Here is an 18,215-nt window from a genome sequence, read left to right on the forward strand (position 1 = left end):
ATCATTGGCCTCCATTGGTCGGTGTTGACCATGGATAAATCCTAAATCATGTAATTACAGTAATTCATACGGTTCATAAAAAGTTAAGGACCACTTTTCTTCCTGGGGGCATGGTGAAATGATGCTGAATTTCCAACAAACCACGGTGTATACAGCCAGTGTAATCAGTGCAGCTCATAACCACAGGTGTTGTTTTTTTTTCACAAGCACTTCCACTTTTTACAATTGACAAACCACTGCTATACACAACTGAAAAACTGTCAAATTTTACCTGAAACATATGATTTTTCAAACGCATTCTTAAAGCCATTTAATGAGTGAGTATGCATAAAAGAGCCGTTAATGTGATCAGTGAGAGACCACATGCAGCCTGCATAATTCAAATAATCTCTCCATTTCTTAACATTTTAGGAAAACACACCTGCTTCAATCAAGTGGTCCATAACTTTTTGTGATATATGTATGATGCACAACAAAATGTAATTTACAGAAAGTGTGCTAACCTTCAACAATCCTCAGTGAAGAAACAGGTAATAACTAATACTCTTAATTAAACCAAAAAAATAAAAATAAAACACAGGAGTCTACCAGAATAACCTCCATTTGAAAGTTCACATAATATTTACAGAAATTACACATTGTAAAAAATAAAACAATAAGACCATAATAGAAAAGTGATCATTTTCATGATGAATCTTAAAATTTTTGCTTTTAACACTTTGTACTTTGTGTACTGATTTTTCTGTAAACAGACACTGTCTTCCCTTTGACCAGTTACAGATATTGCCATGCTCTAGTTAACATATTCATTTTCACTTTCTCACTCAATCAGTTTAATTCCCCCTATGTGCTTTAAGCTGGTTGGTTTAAACCTCTGCAATATTTTAACACTGTTTGCTGGTGTTTTCAAAGGGACTGTGCATATTGATAACAATGTATCTGTGAATGAAGTATGGCTCCCAAAATGCACTCAGTGATCATAGGGCTGGTCCAACAGCAGTGCAGCTGCACCGATGGGGTACAACATGTGAAGCAAGTGGCGAGATAAACAGCTCAAAACACTACATAACCATACAAAAAAACAACACCTGTACTACTGACCTTCAGCGAATGCAGTGCCTCACTTTTTGGACACATGTTGAACTTCACCAGCTCACCTGTGTTTCATAAGGAAAAAAAATCCAGTTTTTAGTTTCTTGAAAGCAGTTATATTCTTTTACACACATATACAAGCAGACACGAAAACGTGCATACAATGACAAAAACACAGACATGTGTAATGTGTTTAACACATACACAAACACCAGCATAGATACACATGTGTGTAACATACTCACACACACACTTGCACAGACAAAAATATACAGGTGCATAATTCACATACACACATACAATGGTATTACCCAAATAAAAAATCAGAAGGTCTGATTTGCCTATTCCTGATTCACCAACTCTTTGATTGTGCCGCCACTCTCAGAGGCCTCTTTGAGAGTTGGAATCTTTGTCCTGTTTTTTGCCTATCCACCATTCCTCCCTTGCATTTTCTGCCTATCTCACACACACACAATTTTATGTTCCTTTTTTAAAACACACACACACACCACAAATGAATACACAGGCGAAGTGGGAATAGGTGAAACAGGAATAGGCAAACTGAGATGACACCAAAGTCAGTCAGCGACTCACCCAGATAGCGGACAGTCTTCAGTTTGGATTCAATGTTGATCTGATCCTTCTTCCTCATCTGAAACAATACACAGAACAAAGCTAATACAGGTTTTTTGTGACAAAACTGTAAAACTTGGAATTAAAAAAAAAAAAAAACACATCTATGACACCAAAGGCCAAAAATTTCAAATGTTATGAACCTCAATAAAATGACTGACATTCTGAGTGCTGGCATTTCTGTCACAAAGATTCTTTTGGGATTAAGTTTTTTGGACATCACTGTTTTAGACTTTTACTTTCAATTCCAATATGTGCGTATTTCTGCACAGATAGTGTATCATTTAATATGTTAACTTTATATGTCTGGTCTCCTTTCTTTTATCACATGGTCACACTGAATCCCTTGTCTGCTGCTGACAAGTATGCTTGTCAGTGAAGGGCTGTCACCACACTAAGTAAAACAGAGCGTACAGGTCAGGATGTCAGTGAAGGGCTGTCACCTCACTGAGATCAGACAGAGCGTACAGGTCAGGATGTCAGTGAAGGGCTATCACCTCACTGAGATAAGACAGAGCGTACAGGTCAGGATGTCAGTGAAGGGCTGTCACCTCACTGAGTAAGATGGAGCGTACAGGTCAGGGTGTCAGTGAAGGACTGTCACCTCACTGAGTAAGATGGAGCGTACAGGTCAGGGTGTCAGTGAAGGACTGTCATCTCATTGAGATAAGACAGAGCGTACAGGTCAGGTTGTCAGTGAAGGACTGTCACCTCACTGAGTAAGATGGAGCGTACAGGTCAGGGTGTCAGTGAAGAGCTGTCATCTCATTGAGATAAGACAGAGCTTACAGGTCAGGATGTCAGTGAAGAGCTGTTACTTCACTGAGATAAAACAGGTTGTCAGTGAAGGGCTGTCACCTCACTGGGATAAGACAGAGCTTACAGGTCAGGATGTCAGTGAAGGGCTGTCACCTCACTGAGATAAGACAGAGCTTACAGGTCAGGATGTCAGTGAAGGGCTGTCACCTCACAGAGATGACAGAGCTTACAAGTCAGGATGTCAGTGAAGGGCTGTCACCTCAGTGAGATAAGACAGAGCTTACAGGTCAGGATGTCAGTGAAGGGCTGTCACCTCAGTGAGATAAGACAGAGCTTACAGGTCAGGATGTCAGTGAAGGGCTGTCACCTCACCGAGATAAGACAGAGCTTACAGGTCAGGATGTCAGTCACCACTCTGTATCTGGACTTCTTCCTCTTGGGACGGCATTACTTCTGTTCAGTAAAATTAATTGCTCCACTTCAAAGTAAATGAAAAGTAGTAACCGCACTTTCAATATGCCACAATGATCTCATCTGACAAAGGTTCACCAGTTAAAGAATTTCTTCCTAAGTATTTGTGGGCTGCAACTCCCATGTTCACTTGTATCAATGAGAGAGCTTTTGGGTATATGACTGTTTTTACCCCACCATGTAGGCAGCCATACTCCATTTTCAGGGGTAGTTGAGACGTAAAATAAACTTACATGCCATCGAAGATCACTCTTGACATTATGCACCAGGTCTGTGGCCACGTCTGGCATGCAAGGACTCAAGGTGGCCACCAGTCGAGCGTAGAATGGCAGCAAGTCGTATCTAGTGGTACAATCATGAACACAAACATATGCAATTCCTGTTCACAAGTGATCTTAGCAGTGCTTAAAAATGATCCTAAGTTTATGGAACAGGCATAGACTTATGAATCAATGACAAGTAAACATGGTGTGGTGGACCTGTGGAAATGCTCCTGACTAGGAAGTAAGTGCCCATGAGAGATTCTCATACACAGAACAGGATTTTTTTTTTTTTTTTTTTTTTTTAACTTCACCCTCTAATAGACTGTAAGTTGTGGTCTGGGTGTTGGTCACTTGAATCAGAGACAATAACAAGGCTCCCTGTGCAGCACACACTTAGCACATGTAAAAGAGCCCACAGCAACAAAAAGGTTGTCCATGGCAAAATTACGTAGAAAACCCCACTTTGATAGTAAAATACACTTGCAAACAGGAAAAAGAAACAATACTGTTAGTAATATTGGGTATATTCTTTCAATAAAACAAATACTCTTATAATTTCGAGCATTTATGAAGTGTGTGTGTGTGTGTGTGTGTGTGTGTGTGTGTGTGTGTGTGTGTGTGTGTGTGCTGTTGCGTTTTTGTTGTTGTTGTTTTTTTGCTGTGTGAGTGTTGTGTGTGTGTGTGTGTGTGTGTGTATGTGTGTGTGGTGTGTTTGTGTGTGTGTGAAAGAGAGAGAGAGAGAGGTTGGTGATTTCTTTCTTTATTTTTTTTTTAAATTTTTTTGCAAAAATTACAAATAATTTTGGAACTCATAGGGTCTAATACATATCTGGATCAAACTACCACATGATATCCGTTCACATGGCTCTGTCTCTGCCTTTCACGCTTCACTGAAATCTCATCTTTTCAGAACCTGTCTGTAAGCATTCTGTTTCCTAGATCTGCAACACCACCCCATGCTGTCCAACTCACTTTGTATCTGTGAGGAATGAGAAAAGGGGGCTTGGGAAGGGAGAGGGGGAGGGAGAGCAGGAGAGTGACAGAGAGTGGTCAAGAGTGGTTCTTGCAAGCTGTAACTTTTTCTTTTATGTAAAGCACCCTGAGCTCTTAGAAAGGGCACTATACAAATGTACATTCTTCTCCTAATTATTATCAATATCAACACACACACACACACACCACACCACACACACACACACCTCTAATAACATCTAACAGAAGCAATGTAGCATTATTCTACAGTCATTACCCCCTTACCGTGTTCGATGCACCGTGAAGAGTGTGCGCACCAGTTTCTTTCGATTGACCTTGGTGTTGAAGTTCATGCAGAACTCTATGGCTGCCTGTTAAAAAAGAAAAAAAAAGGGGTGGGGGGGGGGGGACTGCTCATACAGATACAATCCACATGGACATGAAAATAAACTGATAACAGAAGCAAGGAAAAACCTGAGATGAGTTTATTCTTTTGCCTTTTAACTGGCATCACAGATGTTTGATGTGAAGCAGACTGTCTCTACTACAGATGTTACAGATGGGAAGTAGATTATCTCTACTACAGAGGTTACAGATGTGAAGTAGACTGTCTCCACTACAGATGTTACAGATGGGAAGTAGATTATCTCTACTACAGAGGTTACAGATGTGAAGTAGACTGTCTCCACTACAGATGTTACAGATGGGAAGTAGATTATCTCTACTACAGAGGTTACAGATGTGAAGTAGACTGTCTCCACTACAGATGTTACAGATGGGAAGTAGATTATCTCTACTACAGAGGTTACAGATGTGAAGTAGACTGTCTCTACTACAGATGTTACAGATGGGAAGTAGATTATCTCTACTACAGAGGTTACAGATGTGAAGTAGACTGTCTCCACTACAGAGGTTACAGATGTGAAGCAGACTGTCTCCACTACAGAGGTTACAGATGTGAAGTAGACTGTCTCCACTACATATGTTACAGATGGGAAGTAGATTATCTCTACTACAGAGGTTACAGATGTGAAGCACACTGTCCAACCCTAGAAATGGTTATCTCCTTTTTCCAAGACTTTACCAGACTACAAGTGTGTGTGTGTGTGTGTGTGTGTGTGTGTGTGTGTGTGTGTGTGTGCATGTGTGTGTGTGTGTTAATGCATCTGTAAAAACCATGTAGACTGTGTCCACAACAGACAAGTTTATTTCTTTTTCCTTTTGACTGTTACAGATGGGTAGTAGCGAGCATATGTGTGTATGCATGTTATGATCACGTGAATGATACCTGGATGTTCACTAAGTGGTTCAGGTGACTGTTGTATGCATGGTAGTGAGGGTGTGGGAACAGGTGATAGTAGAAATCTCACTTGTGATTATGATATTTATGCAAAACCTTTCTTCATAATTATGTTTTACATATGTGATGCGCCTTGATTATTACTTTATTGAAAGGCCCAACATAAATAAACTATCATTATTATCATTATTATTCTGATGTGGGCAAAACCTTTCTTCATAATCATGTTTTACATATTTGATGTGCCTTGATTATTACTTTATTGAAAGGCCCAACATAAATAAACTATCATTATTATTCTGATGTGCCTTGAATATTACTTTACTGAAAGGCCCAACATAAATAAACTATCATTATTATCATTATTATTCTTATCATTATCTTCTTCTTCTTTGTCAGATGTACACAACTTTTGTTATTATAACTATTACTATCATTATTATTACTATCATTATTATCATCATCACCATTATTACGACTGTTTTTATGTAATTTGTTCCATGCTCTTAATATAGTGTTTCTATGCGCGCGCATGCGCATATGTGCGTGTGTGTGTGTGTGTGTGTGTGTGTGTGTGAGTGAGTGAGTGAGTGAGTGAGTGAGTGCGTGCGTGCGTGTGTGCGTGCGTGTGTGTGCACGCGTGTGTTTGTTAATGCATGTGTATTTTCCCTTGCTGACCTTATCAATGAGGTCCCTGTTGACACAGGTTGGCAGTGACAGAAGATAGGCATCAAACTGCTGCTTCATCAGTGTCCCCGTCTCCATGTCCTCTTCTGCAAAAATTAACTGACCGTACAAAATTGTAAAAAAAAAATTAAAAAAAAATTGAATGAGGACCATTAAGGGACTGAGGGCAATTTGGGGGTCAAAGGTCAAAGTGAGCCAGAACCCCCAGTAAACTAAAAGCATACTCTAAAAACAGTTAAAAAGGTTAAAGGTCCCACAGCCTTCTTCAGGGTTGTGAATTCATATACGCTGTGTCCAGGGCTTGGCAAAGGAAGGCAGGGCCCAACCCTCTCTTTCCGCTGTTTTAACCTTCCCTGTCCAAAGTCAGGTAACCATTCACACATGGATGGAAAGAGAGAAAATCAATGTAAAGTGTCATTCCCCAAGGACACAACACCATGCCTAAACCGGGCCATGGAAAAGGCATTTTCCTCACTCTACCCATGTGCATTTGAAAATGTACATGACTTCAGCTGGGAAAGGTTGAAATGGCCGAAAGAAAGGATTGGGCCCCACCTTCCCATCCCAAGCCCAAGAGTAGGCACAGTGGATATGAATTCACTGCCCATATACTTGTCAAAGTTATGGAACCTTCAACCTTTTTATTTCATCATGAATGAATAACTTTATGGGGGCATGTCATTCATCCAACACATGAAGACCCATTTCTGGGTGACCACGTTTCAGGGGTGACCACATTTCTTGGCTGAGAACATTGAGACCATCACCATGAGAAGACGGTGGAAACAGATTGGACACGTCATACAAAGAGAACATTGTAACATCACCCAGACAACCCTTCACTGGACACCAGAAGGAAGATGCAAGAGAGGAAAGCCAAAGAACACCTTGTGCAGAACAGTGGAAGGAGACCTCAAGACCCTGAAGCACACCTGGATTACAATTCAGACTGACCTAAGAGTGGCGGATCTTCGTTGCTGTCCGACCATACGACCGACAGAAGACACGATGACAGCGTTTCACCACTGCTGACATCGTTAATATGTTACAAGGGGAAGGTTCTCACATTGTAGAGGTGGGTGAACACAAAGAATAGCTCATTTATAACGACAAACGCTATAGGCTGAGCCATTCAGACACCCATTAGACACTGGGTGGAGTCTTTGTGAGGGGGTTAAAAAATGGCTGTGCCGAGTGAGTTAGTATTATGGCAGAGAGAGAGAGGGAGGGAGGGAGGGAGGCAGACCCACCTTCAGGTTCCGGGGCCAGCTCGGGGTTGTTGTCGTCCTCAGTGAGGGTGGTGTCGGCGTCCTTCATGCTCTCCTCAATCCTGGCTGTCTCTATCTCCTTCTCCACCTCCTCCACCTCCAGCTCTCCCAGGTCTGGTCACACACAGCACCCAGCAAACCAATGAATAACATTAATACTGATCATGATAATAATAATTATCTGATTTTAAATAGCGCCCATTCTCTATATAGGTGCTGTACACAAAATGGGTTAAAACAAACACAGATGCACACACACACACACAGGCATGCAAAGGAACACACACACATACACAAACATGCACGCACGCACACGCAAACACACTCAAATCATGCATTCACACACACACTCACACATACACGCAGACTAGAGGTATGCATTAAGTATGTCATGAACACCACTGTCAGGCGCCTGTGGCACATCAATGCTGCTGTGAACTCAGTTCACTCACAGCCTGTGTGTGTGAGTGTGTTTGTGCATGTATCAGTTTTGCTGAGGAAGGTGGTGTGAAACCACAGAAATGCACAAGTTAGTTGCAAAATGTTTTATTCTGCCTACGGAAACTCTCCTGCATATATCCAAACTCAGAACATTACAATGCTTTTTTTTTTTAATGAAATTTTCCCATAAAATTACATTTAATCTAACATTCTTACAATAACCCACTGGTGCAGTCTCCAGCAGCAGTCCAATTCCTGTCCTGAGCAAACTACTATTCAAACCACGGGAAGAAATTAAAAGTAGCTGTGACTTGCAGCCTTCCTCAGTAAGTTACTACCCTTCTATTCGGGGGAATACACATTTCCATGCGCGACTGATTTTTGTCATCTTGGAAAGTTTTCCTTCAATGAAACATATTCTGTTATATACTTTGAGCATTGTTTTCATTTTCGTGATTTTTATTTTTTTTTTTTTTTGCGAGGTTGACGATTTTTTGGCAAAAATTACAAATATCTTTCACCTCCCTCAACCTCCCCTACTCCACCAACTGTTTTTTTGTGTGTATGTGTTATGTTGATACAAAAGCATAATTATCATCACTGGCGTTATCATTATTATTAGTTTACCTTCCTCCATTAATGGATCAGCTTCCTTGGCTCCTTCTTTGGAGGAATGCTCGCTATCTTTGTACAAAATCTGCCATCAAAGGAACATGTGAAGGAGTGGATTAGAAAGTCACTTGGAATTAGTGTGTGCATGTATGTTTCTACATGTGTGTGTCTGCATGAGTCTGCATGCATGCATGCGTGAGTGTTTGTACACTGAACTTGAGTCAATACTATCCAGATGTGGGCAGGAGTCTGTGTCATGCATGACTGTGCAGAACAGACAGACATTGCCAACAGGTATGTCTTGCCACTTAGTCATTCTTTTTATGGTACCTAGCCAGTAACTAGCAGTAATGCATTTGGTATCAGTGGAAACAGCAAACCTTTCACTTACTGCGCTACATTCAAATTCTTATTCTTTCACTGTTTATGATGCATTTGAATTATGACTGCATCATCATAACTGAGACAGACAACAGTACCACGCTTTCTCATGACCAACATTTATTTGGCACTGGAAATCCCAACAGCATGGAGTGGGAAAAACCCACCAGCCACTTTTTTTGTTCCAAGGCTGTTGTGCCACCTAGTACCACTGCACATCAATCAATTATAAAGGGTTAATGACAGTTCCTTAAGTCATTCTCAAAGCTATTTATACAACTTAGTTCCCCCAGACTTTACACTGCAAAGTGCAGGAATTCTGTTTCCATGCCTGCCCAGACCACAGACAAGGCAGCAGGGAAGATTCTGCTTGCCACAGGCCACAGGCTGTCTGCTGGAAAGGGAAAATTTGCTGTCAGCACTGGCAGGCAAGGCCGCTGAAGATTAATCTAATCTAAGTTCAAAGGATTCCATCAGCTGCAATAGCTGAGTGGTTAAAGCGTTGGAGGGTCCCGGGTTCAAATCTCAGTAACAGTGCCTGCTGGGTAAAGGATGGAGATTTTTCTGATCTCCTAGGTCAACATATGTGCAGACCTGCAAGCGCCTGAACCCTCTTTGTGTGTATACACATGCAGATGAACAAATACGCATGTTCAAGATCCTGTTGTCCTTGTCAGCGTTCGATGGGTTATGAAAACAAGAACATACCCAGCATGCATACAGCCCCGAAAACAGAGTATGGCTACCTACAATGTCATCATGCGGTAAAAAACCAAAACAGTCATAGGCGTAAAATGTTACATGTCTGTATGAGTGTGCTTGTGTGCACGACTGAAACCTGATTGAATGACACAGGAGATGAATGGTGAGTGCCCAAATGGCAGCTGTCAGGTTGGCAGCCTGTTGTGCAAATGACACTGTGTTTGCAAAGCACTTAGAGCTTGATCTCCGACCAAGGATAGGCACTATTTACGTATCTATATCATTCATTCAATCTACGGTGCTTACCCCAGGAACCAAAGCTCTGAGGTCTGGTAAGTTTTCATAGAAACAGCGAGTGTCGTCATCCTCAAACAGGTTTGTGTCGCCTTCATACTGAAACTGAAAAAACAGAAAAAGAAGAAAATAATCACATTTCACATTTGAGAACTCAGCCTTGACAACATCTTGCTTTAATAATGAAAAATTTGAGTGTTGAAAAAGAGGTTGATTACTATACACTGAAACTGCAAAATTATATCTAGGAAAAAATTCTTCACTGACAACTTTGTGGATTTAAAATAGTTAAAGCTGAAATATCACAATCTCATATCAAAAGTTCATACCAAAGTCATGGTCTGGATTTATTGCTACTAATATTCAAATAAAACATTTAATTTCCATTTTTGTTACACAAACAAAAAGAACTGGATGTTAAACAACTGAAACATTGTTCATCAAATACATATTTTCATAAAAAAAAATCAATTGCAGGCTCAAAGAAACTTAAATAAACAGATATCAAAAGATAGACACATAATACACACACGCACATATGCATACATATATTTTTGTATAACAGTTTGTCACATCACATTGTGTCACATTACATTACCCTACATTAAAATGTTGCACATTTTTATTATCTGGAACAGCACATTAAGTGAGACATTCAGATTCACTTCTTGGAATTTACATTTTCTATTCTACAACTCTTGTCAATCTGCCTGCCTGCCTGCATCTGCTTGCATCTGCTTCTCTTATGCATGCTGGTATAATTCTCATTATACATAAAAGCACCGAAATATTTAGCATAATCAAACTACTTACCTCTGCATCCTTCAAAGGGTTAAAGATGTCAAAAGTACCCCCACCATCCTCTGAAGACTCTGTGCAATAAACAAAAAGTAAACATTCAAAGTATCAGTGATTAAGAGTAAATTGGGAGGTTTCACATAACAAAATATCCTCAAACACAATGTTGCTCAGTACCTAAGTCACAAGTGCAATGGCCAATTAAACTTTAGTTTGAACTATAGTTTTAAAACACACACACACACAAAAACTGAAAACATACAACAATGAAATGACATCTAATTTACAAACAAATAAATACATAAATGAATCAGAAAAAAAGGAACAAACTGGCCTTCTCAGGCTGTCACATGGATTCCCCAGTTCTGTTTATTATCTAATTATTTTTTATTTAAAGCCTCTCAAAACACACCTCTGCCATCTTTTTGACCAGCTGTACTTCTTGAACTTTTGCCGGTAATGTGTGGGTGCATGTGTGTGTGTGTGTGTGTGTGTGTGTGTGTGTGTGTGTGTGTGTGTGTGTGTGTGTGTGCATGTGCATGTGTTCAGATGTGTCTTTGCATGTTTGTGTGCATATACTTCGTGTTTGGTCTACCTATCCATGTATGTTTCCGTGTGTATAACTTATTTTTTTTATTATAAACGCCACGAGTTCCCTACTTGCAATGTGAAAGTGTCAATCTGCATCACTGAGTCAAGTTGAATAAACTACAACCCCCGAAAACGGAGTATGGCTGCCTACATGGCGGGGTAAAAACGGTCATACACGTAAAAGCCCACTCGTGTGCATACGAGTGAACGTGGGAATTGCAGCCCACAAACGCAGAAGAAGAAGAAGAATAAACTACACAGAACTCACCTTCTGCAGGGAATTCTGGCATGTCCTCATCCAGCAAATCCTGTTGGAAAAAAAGAAAAAAGAAAGAGAGAAGTCAAATCACTACCAGAACACCTTTCTGTCTCTGTTGCTCACAGCCCAGCTGACCACAAGGGCCACACCAAGGCTGAAAAACTGTCAACACTGATTCTGTAGAACCTTCTGGAACAATCAGGCACGAGTACTGTCACATTCACGCACACAGACCTAAGGCCTGATTCTAATGTTGACAGTTCTGCCAATTTTTCATCAGAGGACTAAAAAACTGAACATTTGTGTGTGTGTGTGTGTGTGTGTGTGTGTGTGTGTGTGTGTGTGTGTGTGTGGGTGTGCATATATGGCGCATGCACGCGCGCTTTTGTGTGTGTGTGTGTGTGTGTGTGTGTGTGTGCATGCGTGCGTGCGTGCGTGCACGTGTGTGTGTGTGTGACTGAAGCCTGAATGAATGACGCAGGAAATGAATGAATGATTGCCATAAAGGCAACTATCAGTCAACTTTACCCTGTTGTCCAAATGCTTCTTTGTCTGCAAAGTACTTAGAGCTTGGTCTCTGACTGGGGATAGGTGCCATCTATCTATCTATCTGGGGATAGGTGTCATCTCTCTCTCTCTCTCTCTATATATATATATATAAATACATATATATATTCATTCACTCATTCATACAATACATAACCATATCAATATCAATAAACAAAAAGAGAAATTACCAATGGGCACCTGACATGTCCTTCATGCAAAAAACAACACAACACAGTAAGAGCACCCAGTCATCAAATACAGAAAAATACCCAAAGTATTCAAAGCTTACTAGAACAAACACAGATGAATGGACCAGCAAAGCAAAACAGAAGACAGCAAGCGACAATAGACAGAAAAGGACAAAAGCCCAGAAAGTGATAGAAAGGGGGACATTTCTAGCATCAATTTTCCAGAAAACGACTGACAGTAAAAGAGCCCATAGCATCACCACAGGGGTAACTCAGGCAGACTTATCACTGCAGTGCAGACTCACAGCCAGGGCGGAAGCACTGGTGTGAAGCTTGTGAAAGGCATTGTAGGCTGACTCGTAGTTGTCTCTTCTTTCCTGGGTCAGCTCTCCCTTGGTCTGAAAGCGCAGCAAAGCCAACACTGCAGTGATCTACTGACAATGACAATGACAACACACAATGAAAGAATATGAGGAAAATATAACTTCCAGGGACTTACAGATGATTACTGTTTTATCGTGAAGTGTCACCCTTTTTTTTCTTTTTTCTTTTTTTGTGGGGGGAAGAACACTGAAAAAAAATATCTGACAAGGTTGTTTTTTTCCTGCAGACGATCAAATGTTCTAACGTTGCCATGTCATCTTCTTGCAATCTGTGCAGACATGTTGGACAATTTATGTGTGGTAACTAAGGATCATCTGTGCTGCAGCAACGAGTTCTGTAAAGTTCTATCTAGTCAGACGGTGGCACATAAAAACATCACACACACTCACAACTAGCCTACCTTCAGCATCATTATGCATTAATCAAAAGGAGAGACTCATTGGCCTGAATACTATAAACAGCCATGTGTGTTCAAGTTAAGCTTAGTGTTGACAAGTACTAAAGTTATTGTTGTAAGTAATTTTTCTTTAATTTGTACAAGGCATTTAAGTTTAGAGAAATAGCTATTTCTTAACTGTTTTGTTTCTTCTTTTCCCAATTCATCCATTGTTTTTGTTACAATCATTACCTGTTCTTCAAATGTCATGTAGGTTATACTGTTTTTGTTACAATCATTATATGTCCTTCAAAAATCATGCAGCTTAAACTGTTTTTGTTACAATCATTTCCTGTTCTTCAAACGTCATGCAGCTTATATTGTTTTCGTTACAATCATTACATGTTCTTCAAACTTCGTGCAGCTTATACTGTTTTCATTGCAATCATTTTGTGTTCTTCAAACTTTATGCAGCTTATATTGTTTTTGTTACAATCATTATATGTTCTTCAAACTTCATGTATTTTATATTGTTTTCCTTACAGTTATTACATGTTCTTCAAACTTCAAGTAGCTTATATTATGTACAGTTGGAACACCCCTTCAGCGTAGATAAAGGCCTGTAATGAATAAATCATTGATACCCTACCTGCAGTATTTTCCGGTTCTGTCGCTCCATGCCCTTGATGGTCTGGTGGTCATTGGTGACGTGACGTATCAGGGAAGAGAAGTACTCCTTCAGTAAGTTCCGGCACGCTTTCTGACGCTCCGGGGGCAGCATCTGCCACAATAAAGGGAGATCATTCCAATAAAGGGAGATCATTTCAAGTGCAAGGTACAGAGACAAAGTGGCAGCTGATTGTGGAGTGTCTGAACATGGGAACACAATGGGTCTGAAAGCGATCATAGAGAATGTTATGGAGCGAATTGTCATGAGCTTTTATTTGAGTGTAAAGAAGAGAAAGAGAACCAAAGACAGAGCAGAAGACAACACCATGGCGACCAGAATCAGATTTCAGGAATTTCTCTGGCATTTGTAATTCTATGAACTATTAACTGAAATCAATTGAAAAAAATAAATGAAAAAAAAGAAGAGAGACAGTGTAGTAGCTAGTAAGCCCAGTAATGTGATATTTCTATATCATAAGTATATGCATGTACCTGTATGTACATATATGCATTTGTATGAATGTTTCACATTCAGCAACCAATGACCCTGGATCAAATACCAGCTGGCAATGTTGACAAATTTCACTGCTGTTGGCAGCTTTTTACTCCCCCCCTTCCATCTCCCCACCCAAAATACGCTTCTGTCACCTTGCTGGTGTTATACTGTTTTGGTTTTTCTTGGGGTTTTTTTGTTGTTGTTATCTGCACCATTTCAGTGGCATTACTCCCACACCTTTCATTCCGATTCCCCCATACACGGCCACACCGTCTGTCACCGTCCCAGTTCCAGCAATCCACAGGGAACCATCAATTATAGGTCACCAAGAGGCCATATACCAGAGAAGACCCTGCACTGCTGCTGAGTCACTTCCGAGGTGTTCGTTAGTGCCTGTTAGGGTTCAACATATTTAGGGCACCACCTACTAAACCCCCTACAAACAGCAATCATGGCTTAGTCTCAGTCTATATATTTTTGTCTCATATCTAACTAATGAAATAAAGGAAGGCGCTGTAGCGAAGCTGGTTAGGTGTTGGACTTCTGATCCTGTGTTCACCGGTGATCAGGTTTCAAGGCCTGGTTTCAGCATGGTGTTGTGTCCTTGGGAAAGGCACTTTTCTCCTATTTTCCTCACTCCACCCAGGCGTGAATGGGTACCGGACTTCAGTTGGAGAAGGTTAAAATTGCGAAAGAAAAGGACTGGGTCCCACCTTCTAATGCCAATGACACAATGGATGTCAATTCATTGCCCTGATGGCCATAAAAGGTGATAGGACCTTAATGATATTAAATTTCAAACAAACACAAGAAAACATTAAAAATGGAAATCCTTCACTGACCTCACTTCGAGGAATGTCCCTGCCGTGTTTTTCTGCCAGCAACCTGTAAGAGAACAGCAGGAGAGCTGCTATAGTACACAGTTCTCAACCTGCAATTATCTTCTTTCCAACAATTTTATCCAGACAAAGGCTTACAGATACAAATTCAATGTGTATATTAAGAAGTTAAAACATGATGTTGCAATGAATACTGACAATTCCACATCAATATAATACAGGCAGCACAATAAATATTCATGTACATACTGATTCCTTGTGATATTATAAAGCTTAGTCTTGTACAATCATACAGTGCCCTTTCCTGTACAAATCTGTCATAGTCCATATTCATTCTAAAAGCATACATGTCAACTTCATTTGCCAATTTGAGATCTTTAAATAAACATTTGGTACAATTGGCTTTAATTCAAAGAGTCTGCTTTTGTACACAAAGAACATGGCCATCATAAAACATGTGAACCTATGACTATTTCACTTTATTCGTTAAAAAAAAAAAAAAAAAAGACATTTTCTACACTTTCCAAAACCCTTCACACCACACCACCATCATATTAAAGACAGAACTCATCAGGACCAATCAAGTGTTTATTTCTGCTTCCAGTATTCAACATAAAAGACATCAACATTGTTTTCCAAACTTGTCCAAACCACAGCTCATCCCACTAAATTAAAGAAAGGACTAAACAAGGGATAATCAAGCATTTATTTCCGTTTCCAGTATGCATGTGTAAGTAGTATAGTTGAGTCCAACTATGACCATCTGAACAGCAGAGGAGGCAACTGCTGTCCTGACTATCTGGGCTAGAATTCAATTATTGTAGTGTCTTGTTTAAGTAACATCTCTACTCCCTCGGCCAAGAGGGCTTTAGGACAGTTGGCACTTGGATTCCATTATACAACATACAAAAAGAATGTCAAACACTTAAAACTAACAATGAGAAACAAATGCTTTACACAGATGACAATACCTCAACACACTGAGATTTCATGATATAACATACAAAAAGAATGTCAAACAATCAAAACTTAAAACGTAAAAAGAAAAAATGATATACACAGGTAACAACACCTAAAGGCTACTTATAAACACCACACAAAAAGACATGACACACAAAAAAGATATACACAGGTAACAACACCTAAAGGCTATTTATAAACACCACACAAAAAGACATGACACAAAACAAATGACGTGCACAGGTAACAACACATCAAGGCTACTTAAAAACACCACCCAAATGACATGACAAGTAACAAATGATGTACATAGGTGACAACACTTATAGGCTACATACAAACATCAAACAAATGACGTATTCATATAATGACAATACTAAGAAGCTACATATAAACACCAAACAAACAACGCACACAGGTGACAACACTCAGAGGCTACACATAAACACCAAACAAACGACGCACACAGGTGACAACACTCAGAGGCTACCCTACCTGATCTTCCTGGGCAGCAGCCCCATGTAGTCGTCGCCACAGTGCCTGCAGAAGGAGGTGAGGATGGAGAGGTGGGCGTGCTCCTCGCGGTCGTGGGCCACCAACAGCTGCAGCTGACTGGCCAGCACTGACAGCCCCTCCTTGGCCCGGAACAACCCTACCGACACCAGCTCCCCAAAGAACCGCAGGTCCACCCGGTACTTGCTGGGGTTCGAGATCTGGACAGTCATCATAATCATCTTGAAAACCCATCTATTAAAGCAGCCCTTTGGGTGTGATGAAGCATAGCTAATTGTCTGCAATCTTCTGCCTCCTACCCACCCAACTTTGCCCTCTGCTGAAGTCATCATTATAGTGCGTGTGTCTGTGGGTGGGATGTTTGTGTGCGCGGGCAGTGTTTGCGCGCAAGCGTGTGCGCATGTGTGTGCGAGTGTAGGGTATTTTTGGGTGTGTGTGTTCATACCTGCAATTTGTAGTACTGTCTTGGTGTATGGATACACATATATGTGTTGTTTTTCATGTGCAGATGTATGTTACTGTCATCACATTGAATCAGAAAAGAATATAGTGCATTCCTGAAAATTGTTGAAAATTTCAGTTCGGTCTGGTAAAAATATGGAACTCTGGTCAGATCTGTGGGAACAATGGTTGTGGTTTGTGCAACATGATTTGGTGTAATTTGCTAAGGAAGTTTGGATGTGATGGTCTGTATATGTGTTGTTTCATGCAGTTGTGCATGGGTGAGAGGTGGCTGTTGTTGTCAGTCTTTGAAATGCGTGGGAGCATACTTGGTGTTAATGTGCTTGAAAGTAATGAAAATGTTTGTTGAGTACATCAACATGGATCTACATCACATGATTAATGTGTGGTGTCAAAATATCTAAGTGTAATTTCTTTGCTTTTGAAAGAACAGAATGTTCTTTGTAATGGGGGGAAAATGAAAGAAAGAAAGCAGCATACCTTTCCCTCGTCTTTCTTGTTCAGCAGGTTTTTCTGGAAGTTCTCCAACAGAAATGGGGCAAAGTCTGCATAGCGCTGATGGATCAGACTGCACAGGTACACCGCTGTCTGAACGTCTGACATCTTTAGCTTGGCTTCCGAGATTGCTGAAGCCTGAAGGAGAATTATAATAATAATTATAGTAATGTGGAGGCTTATTTAGCACGGTTCCCCACTTTCAAGGGCAGACTCACCACACTTTTCGATGAAAAACAGATACATAACAGTTTCAAGATATGATACAGATGAGATAAAACGATTCACCTCACACATACCATTCACAACACAAAAATGGTACACCACACAATCACTTACAAATCTACCTAAAAGATAAAAATGGCAAAGAGAATCAACAGATATAAACAAACAAAAGCAAAATTGAAAAACTACACATTGCACACATAGCATAAAGTTCATCTACTCGAGTAAAATAAAATGTCACAGACACTTCACATAAAAGTAACCAATTAAAAAATTAATAATTATCTACTGGCATATGTGCCTACCCATAAATCTACTTTCAGAATCAGATGTTTTAAAAATCAGGAACAAACAGAAATTTTCAACAATTTTCAGGAATGCACTATATTCTTTTCTGATTCAATGTGATGACAATCATCATGGCCACCATGACTGATGGAGAATTTGCACATGAAGAGAGCGCACAAGCTAATTTTCTTTTTCTGTCCTTGTAAACACTGTTCATTGCATTCTTCCCCGATGGTCTAGAGGCATCA

General features: G+C 40.2%; 1 protein-coding gene across 4 annotated transcripts in view; it reads right to left on the bottom strand.

Moving 5' to 3' along the window:
• LOC143299927 (regulator of nonsense transcripts 2-like) overlaps positions 1 to 18,215 on the bottom strand; it is a 61,416-nt gene that overhangs the window by 32,291 nt on the left and 10,910 nt on the right. For all 4 annotated transcript variants that reach the window (XM_076613468.1, XM_076613464.1, XM_076613467.1 and 1 more), the window contains exons 9-23: positions 17,440 to 17,592; positions 16,480 to 16,697; positions 15,028 to 15,070; positions 13,670 to 13,801; positions 12,566 to 12,658; positions 11,533 to 11,572; positions 10,689 to 10,747; positions 9,888 to 9,980; positions 8,514 to 8,583; positions 7,428 to 7,559; positions 6,169 to 6,263; positions 4,476 to 4,561; positions 3,189 to 3,297; positions 1,687 to 1,744; positions 1,102 to 1,157 (exon numbers count right to left, since the gene is read on the bottom strand). In XM_076613468.1, the coding sequence (XP_076469583.1) occupies positions 1,102 to 1,157; positions 1,687 to 1,744; positions 3,189 to 3,297; positions 4,476 to 4,561; positions 6,169 to 6,263; positions 7,428 to 7,559; positions 8,514 to 8,583; positions 9,888 to 9,980; positions 10,689 to 10,747; positions 11,533 to 11,572; positions 12,566 to 12,658; positions 13,670 to 13,801; positions 15,028 to 15,070; positions 16,480 to 16,697; positions 17,440 to 17,592 (1,437 nt within the window). The remainder of the gene's footprint in view (positions 1 to 1,101; positions 1,158 to 1,686; positions 1,745 to 3,188; positions 3,298 to 4,475; positions 4,562 to 6,168; positions 6,264 to 7,427; positions 7,560 to 8,513; positions 8,584 to 9,887; positions 9,981 to 10,688; positions 10,748 to 11,532; positions 11,573 to 12,565; positions 12,659 to 13,669; positions 13,802 to 15,027; positions 15,071 to 16,479; positions 16,698 to 17,439; positions 17,593 to 18,215) is intronic.

Source organism: Babylonia areolata, chromosome 25 (assembly GCF_041734735.1).
Source record: "Babylonia areolata isolate BAREFJ2019XMU chromosome 25, ASM4173473v1, whole genome shotgun sequence".
Classification (NCBI taxonomy): Eukaryota; Metazoa; Mollusca; class Gastropoda; order Neogastropoda; family Buccinidae; genus Babylonia; species Babylonia areolata.